At 40.9% G+C, this 7,750-nt stretch overlaps 1 protein-coding gene across 3 annotated transcripts in view; it reads left to right on the forward strand.

Annotated features, from left to right (window-relative positions):
• The first annotated feature begins 1,488 nt into the window (after positions 1-1,488).
• The window catches only part of lhx2b (LIM homeobox 2b), a 10,440-nt gene continuing 4,178 nt past the window's right edge, over positions 1,489-7,750 (forward strand). Inside the window, exons 1-4 of one of the 3 annotated variants that reach the window (XM_005939609.3) lie at positions 1,490-2,362; positions 2,717-2,879; positions 4,408-4,610; positions 5,332-5,702. In XM_005939609.3, the coding sequence (XP_005939671.1) occupies positions 2,760-2,879; positions 4,408-4,610; positions 5,332-5,702 (694 nt within the window). In that variant the 5' untranslated portion in view covers positions 1,490-2,362; positions 2,717-2,759. Of the gene's footprint in view, positions 2,880-4,407; positions 4,611-5,331; positions 5,703-7,750 lie in introns of all 3 variants that reach the window. The other 2 variants (XM_014339178.2, XM_005939608.3) reach the window with 2 other exon arrangements.

Below are 7,750 nucleotides of genomic sequence, written 5' to 3' on the forward strand. Positions count from 1 at the left end.
CTGCGTTTCTTCCTCGCTCCAATCAAACCCAAGCAACAAACCAGCCCGGCCCCTTCAGATACAAATACAAACTAATATTTTTCCCTTAATCTTACACCACCAGCTAATATCATATTTCATACACGCCCGCAGACATGCCCGCTGCCGCTATGTTTAATGTATAAAGCCAGCATTATAGCAGATAGAAAACACAGATGATAAATATGCATGTATTCAATTAGGGGTATTACAGAGGGGGTAATTTGCATAAGGATTTAGGAGCTTAACATCATATTTGTGCTATAAAACTTCACAATAGCCTAAACGCCGGCTGTTACGCGCGGGAGGGGAGAGGACAGGTATGTCTGAAAGAAGAAATTAGGAATATGAAGCAAACTACAGTAACTCTCAAATTGTTTCAAACACATCCTGTGATGACGAAGTCCACTCCTCGCTACCCCCACCCCCTCAAACCTTCTTCCTCCCTCCCTCCCCGCTTCATTAAGAGCAGAGCGCTAATTAGAGACCGAGCGGATCCTGGATCAGTTGCGGTCTCACTCATGCAGCTATAGCAACCACCACTGCTCGCCATGTCCAAGAGGTGGAAATGCTTGAAGAGTGAAGCCGCCGGCCTACAATTATATCAAGTCACGTCACAAACAGAATTTCAGGAAATGCAGCGTTTTCAATTTTAATAGCGCCAAATCACAACAGCAGTTGTCTCATGACGCTTTGTACTGTGTGCCAGAGAGCCTACAGTAATGCAGTGCATACATCAAAAAGTTTAGGTATAAATCTCTTAGTTCATCGCATATTTTTCTTATTATTATTATTATTGTAAATATGTTGTGGATTTAATCCCCGCGTTTTACCTATGACAAAACACGGAGATGACCCCCAGATTTGCCTAAATGATTTTACGCATCAGCACTTTGAAACTAAGATGTAGAAATAAAGCCCCAGTAAAAAAAATAAGTAAATAAATAAATAAACAACTAAATAAAATAAAATAAACAGTTCCTCACATCACATAAAGTTCTTTGCCCCACAAGTTAAACTAGTTGCTTCACCTGTTAATTGATTGGTTTAGTTTCTGGAGAAAAGTGACATTTTTCCCAGGGGGAAAATAAATATTATATATTAAATATGAATTAAAATATATATTATTATTATATATATATATTAAATATATTATATATATATATATATATATATATTATATATATATATATATATATATATATTATATATAGGGGGTTTGTTTATGAAAATATGAAAAGCTAAATTAACAGTTACTAGAAAGAGTGTTTACCCTGGTTTTTTTTTTTTATTTGGGTATATTTATTTTTTATATATATATACTTTCTGTTATAATAATTGTGACCAAAATATCCAAATATAATATCTATGCTCCTCTTTATGGGTTGTTTCACGCACTTCACGCGCTCTACCCACCCCTGCAGATTAAGCAGAGCGCTTTGGTGTCATGAGGAGGCTGTTAGCTGGAGCAGCAGCACTGTGAGGCTGTGCGGAACCCTCTCTGTGCGTCAGACGAGCAAAGGTCCTAGCAGACCTCCAGAAACAGACAGCTCAAACATCTCAGCTCAAACTCTCTCCTGCTCTCTTTCCTTTAAAACTGACCTTTCAAGCAGCAGCTCCGGACAGACAGAAGGAGGAGGTGTGTGTGTGTGTTGTGTGTGTGTGAGGTTGGCCGGTGTTCCGTGTGTAACGAAGGGAGAACTGCTGCGTTTTTAGACCGGTCGGTAAAAGTGGCCAAACAGTTCGGTGACGGCGGAACAGCCAATGAACATAAATGGTGTGTCGTGACGCAACAGGGTCCCGTTGATAAGGAGCGGAGAGTCCAACCGGACCTGAGAAGGAGGAACGGCGGTTTTGGGGGCCAGCTAACACTCGCCTATCATCAGTCAACGTAAAGCCAACTCCTCCTCTTCTGCTGTTACGCACATCTATGCAGCCTCCTTGGCACAAGACAAAACATTATCTAAACAAACTACTGTAAAGGAAAACTGCTTCTTCTCCCAGGATTTTATTTTCGTTTTTTAAGCTTGTTTTTGTTTTTATGATTTTTTCTTCCTGCAAAGCAAAAGTAGTTTGCCGTAAGTCTCAACTTGGACTGTTAAGGAGGAGGAAAAGCCTTTCTCAAATACCCAGGTCTAGTTTTTTTCTGTTTGAAATATTATTTTTCGGGCTGGGCGATGCAGTAGAAAGCTGCTGCTCATATTTTGGCACTGCCATTTGTACTGAGTTACGAACTGTTCTGCAGAAGAAAAGAGGAAATATTTTGCAGACTGTCGAAAACCTGAAATATTACTCCCGGCGAGGAGCAGAGCTGAGATCCATGCAACGGGAGCTTCTATAGTTGGTATGTTTAGTCACCGTAAATGGAAAAGAAAATCTAGAAAGAGCAGTTGGCAGTGAAACATATTATCATGCCTGAGATAAAATAGATGCCACTAAGAGAAGGCAAATCTGTGCGCTTTTTAATGAATTAATCATAGCTTATTAATAACGAGAGCTGGAGAGATTCGGATGACGGTTTCCATTGGCAGATGAGACGTAGTGTGGAGAACACGTGTCCAGTTTTTCCCTCATATTTTTTCCTCCCTGATCTGGATTTCTCGCTTGTCACGGCAAGAAAGGAAACGTTAAAAGATCGAAAATTTTGAGTGGCATAATTGCAGAAGGTTCCCCCTCTCATGGACATCTTGGCTTGCAGATCTGAAGAGAACAGTTATAACATCCTCCCATCGGCGGCTACGATGCTTTTCCATGGCCTCCCCGGAGGCGACGTTCGCGGTGTGGTGGAAGAAATGGACCGGAGAGGAAAGAGCGAGTCAGCGGCCATCAGCTCAGCCATCGATATGGGAGAGTCAGAGACGGTAGGCGAGATTCATGTTTTGGCCCTCTTTGGCTATTTAGCGCAAGCAGCATGGCAGCCTGGAAACATGTGTCAACGGCTGCACTCTTCCAGCTCCAAGCAATCAGATTTTACTTTAAATTCAAACCGGAGGGAAAGTATCCACAAAATGTTTCTCCCCCGCCTCTAATTATCTTTCATTTATTTGTTTCATTGAAGTTGCTCTCAAAGTTGCTGTTACAGGCCTAAACCTTCTGATTCCTACTGCCATACTTTCACCTAAAACTTAATCTCAGCAAAGCTGCAGACAGAACAAAACCTGAGACGAGCAGACAGTGAAATAATTCAAAAAGACGACATTCGTCTGCAAACTTCACCAATTTGTTTTTATAAATTGTTTTTTTTAATATATAAATAGTTATTGCTTTGTAAGCAAACATTAAACATTCATATATCTATTAATCTGTCCAAAAAACGCCCCAACTTTGTCACGTTACATTACAGCAAACAAGCTAGTAAGTTTTTAAATTCATATTTTCAACCTTTCTTTTTATTTTCTATATTTTCACAAAAAAATCCCAAATTGTTAGACTACTTTGTAATAATAAATTATAGTTGTAATAAAATCAAACAAGTTTTTAAAATGTGTTTATTATTATTATTATTATTATTATTATTATTATTATTATTATTATTATTATTATTATTCAGAGTTTGCAAATCAGAGGCGCGTGCATATGTGTCCGTATTCACAGGCCTTTGGAAAAATAATGCTCGTCTCACAAGGCTTTGTTTCATATTAAAAGCTTTTACGAGCATGGCTGGGTTTATATTTTCTGATAGAAACTGACAGCACAGACACAGCTTCCCATGACCACAAATGTTCTTCAGTATCCTCCAAACCCACACACAGCATGTCAACGAACTTCGATGAGCTTTTTAAGTGCAATTATACGACTGTATGTTTAGCTCTTCGTTTTATTTGGCACATTGCTTTTTGAGTATTCGGGATTATTAGAATAATGACGCTCTGACCTCCCCTGTTACCCGTATAATTTATGCTCTCTTTGTAAAGACTCTTCAGACTAATTGTAGCTCATTATTTCCTTTACTGAAACAAAAATACTCGTTTTAACATATCTAATTTCTTGTGTCTTTTGATGAAAAGAAGAGCAGCTACTTTAATTTTACTTTAATTTCAATATGTTGTATTATTGAAGCTTTTAAAATACTTTATTATTTTATTAATATATCTATATATCTATTTGACAGATATCTATATCTATATCTATATAGATATATATATCTATATCTATATCTATATCTATAGGTATATATAGATATATAGATATAGATATTTTAATCTTTAGATTATTGTTCTTGCCACACGGGAGTGGTGGCCCTCAGCAGTGAGCTGATATTCGAGGAGAATATCGTAGAGATGCGGTTCTGTAGCTTTCAAGGATTTTACGGGATTTTATTTTGAGTCTCTCTCTTTGTTTTGTTTTTTTTTGTTCGTGTGTTTTTGTCCTGACGGCTTCGACCTGCAGTCCATGCCATGCATGACCAACGAGCGCGTGGCTCTGTGCGCGGGCTGCGGCAGGAAAATCGCGGACCGATATTACCTGTTGGCCGTGGACAAGCAGTGGCACATGCGCTGCCTCAAGTGCTGCGAGTGCAAACTCAACCTGGAGTCCGAGCTCACCTGCTTCAGCAAAGACGGCAGCATCTACTGCAAAGAGGACTACTACAGGTAGGAGAGCGCGCAGGGGCTCTTATCCCGGTCATGTGATTGGTGAATATTTGTATTATCTTCATCTAAAGCAGCACCCGGTTTGAGCGGGGGAGGGGGGTAGATTTAAAAACATTAGTAATTCTAAAATGTGTCAATGAAATAATTATTTTTTTTAGTTTCACATAAATAGAACTGATGCTGGCGTTGCAGCGGATTTTCTGCAGTGAATACAAGCTGTTTGCAACTCTTTAGAAAATGTGATGTTCGGAGTTTTCCTGTCAAAGCTCTTTGAGCATTTAAGACCCAAAGAAAAGCTGTGATTCATGCTGACAGTTGTGCTAAACCCCTCCCCTGAAAATCAGATAAAGAAAGCGTTAGTTTTAAGGTTAGCATCTCTCTAGGGGAGAGTGACCCCCACCACCCCCGCTACCCCCACCTTGCAATAAAAAAAGAGCCTCAGGAATACTTTGGGCCCAAGGAAATTAAATTAAAAAAAAAATAGAATCCTATTTTGATTCTATTTTAAATACAAAAGGTATTTTTTTAAACACATTTAGCAAACTCCCTTATCTGCTGTCGAGGTTTTAGCACACTCGTCCACAGGGAAACTTTTTGCACCTTCTTTAAGTGCGTCAAAGTTGGTGTGTTTGCATAAAAACACGTGCCACTGCATAGTTTACCAGCACAGCCCACCAGCTTTCGCATCCAGCCGCTGATGAGGTTTCTGTGTTGTCCGCAGAAGATTTTCGGTGCAGAGATGCGCTCGGTGCCACCTGGGAATCTCGGCCTCGGAGATGGTGATGCGAGCTCGGGACCTGGTCTACCACCTCAACTGCTTCACCTGCACTACCTGCAGCAAGATGCTCACCACCGGGGACCACTTTGGCATGAAAGACAGTCTGGTGTACTGTCGGCTGCACTTTGAGACTCTCATCCAGGGAGAATATGAGACACATTTTAACCACGCGGACGTGGTGCCGCACAAAGGCCTGGGCCCGGCCAACACGCTCGGACTATCCTACTTCAGCAGCGTGGGGACGGTGCAGAAAGGAAGGCCGAGGAAGAGGAAAAGTCCTGGGCCAGGGGCCGAGCTGGCTGCTTATAATGCAGGTAAAATGAATCTCGACAAGCGAAAGAAAAAAAATGATCGAAATTATATTGAAAACGTGATATAGTAATAATTTGCGTTTGTTCCTTTTTATTTAATTAATGCCAAGTTTTGCCTGAATCGTTTTAGACCTTTAAAGAAATTTAAGAAACAGTTCTTTGAGCTTTTGTCCAAAGTGGAGATCAAGAGCCACGAAGCGTGGAGGGAGCTGACTGAAGCTGACAGACTCCATTAATGAAAAATGTTTTTGTAACATTCCGTTAGAGATTTTTACTGTGCTGTGGCGTCCTCAGTGGTGACGCTGTTTGAGCTTTACCATAAAACTTATTCGATATTTAAAACAACATCTTTGTTGCTTTAATATCTCCATTTACAGTTCACTGTAACTTCAAACTGAGATATCAGAAGATTTAAACCCGTCCTGGTGTCTCTGTAATATTTTAACACCGAATTGTGCGTAATAGTGAACCTTTCCATTTGTTGTGCGTTTTTACATTTTTTGCGCACTTTCCCGTAACCTCTTCTGGATCATACACACTTTGTGAGTCTGCACATTTTCGGCTCAGTTTTGAAGTATCAGCAGCGCGTTGGTGTAGACGCTAAACACCCTGCACGAATAAGCCTGAACTAATAAACAAAGAAAAAGCTCGCGGGCCACGTGTGGGGCCACGGGACAAAAACAGCCACAGGTTACAAAGCAGAAAAATGCAGCATAGAAACAAGTTAGACCTTATTTATGGCAAACAGCCTCAGTATGCGGACTGAAATATGTGGACTGGACTTTTCATACAACTCAATACAACTAAATGTTCAGTGGCAACAGTGTGCGGATGCTGAACCTTTTTTCCTCCCATGTCCACTTTGTGGAGTGAAAAGAAAAGTTTTTTGATGTGCCGGCTTTTGCTTTCGCCCTTTTCCACTTGTCAGGCTCCATAGACATCTACAGACCCCACCCCCCCTCCCCACCACCACCAGAACTCCTCACCCACGCACACACCACCTCACCCTACCCCCCAAACCACCTCCCTGTACCCCTCTCTCACTCGCTCGCACACACAGGCATACACACACTGAGTGAGCGTTTTTGTTTTTTTGTATTGGGACCAGGCCAAACTGGGTGTATTTCAGCCAGATCAATGTGATTTGATGAGTTATTCACTTGAAGAGGGAGTAGGGAGCGCAATAAGTTGCTAACGGCAGCAATATGTGGTTGGACTGTCATCCTTTTCCCATATTCACGTAAAAACAAGGCGATGGCAGCTAACATGGCGTTAAAGCCTCGGAGTGATCACACAAGAACGCTTTTTGTTCGGATTTCTCTTTCCTTAAAACGTAGACGTAGAAAAAGATGTGTAAGTTGACATAATTTCACAGAGTGATTGACGTTTAAATGTAAAAAAAATGTCAAAAGAAAACGCACACACACACACACACACACACACAAAGGGCGTCATGATGACGATAACGGAAGGAAAAGTAATTTATATAAATAAAATGCTGTGAATTCGTTTATCTTTTTCAATGTGGGCATTTAAGAAAAAACAAGAAAAAGCTCGTGAAGCTGAGTGATGAGAGTGAAGAAGCGATGCGCCCTCTTCTGTTTGCAGCCACACACAACACGAAAGCTTCACCTGAATAGACTCATGAGAACAGCTCTAACCCTAACCTTGCGCCAGCTCCTACAAACGGCCATAACTGCGCAGGAAGACCAGGGAAAAGGAAACCGTCTACAAGCTGCTTTTCTCCTATTTTTTGTAAAAGAAAAAAAAATGCTACAGCATATGTTTTGGCCAGAAAGCAGCATTTGTTCTGCCTGGTGTGTATCGGCTAATTAAGTGAAGTGTTATTCCGTTGGTTTTCACTCACTTCATATTCATCGTTTGCAGCGTTCTGATATTGAACGCGAACTGTTATGCATGCAGCAACACTTTGAATATTGCCAAGAATTTTTCAGGCTGGGGACAAATACATGTGTGTTGTTGTTACTGTGTGTGTGTGTGTGTGTGTGTGTGTGTGTGTGTGTGTGTGTGTGTGTGTGTGTGTGTGTGTG

Source organism: Haplochromis burtoni, unplaced genomic scaffold, assembly GCF_018398535.1.
Source record: "Haplochromis burtoni strain Fernald_Lab_line unplaced genomic scaffold, NCSU_Asbu1 Contig_271, whole genome shotgun sequence".
NCBI lineage: Eukaryota > Metazoa > Chordata > Actinopteri > Cichliformes > Cichlidae > Haplochromis > Haplochromis burtoni.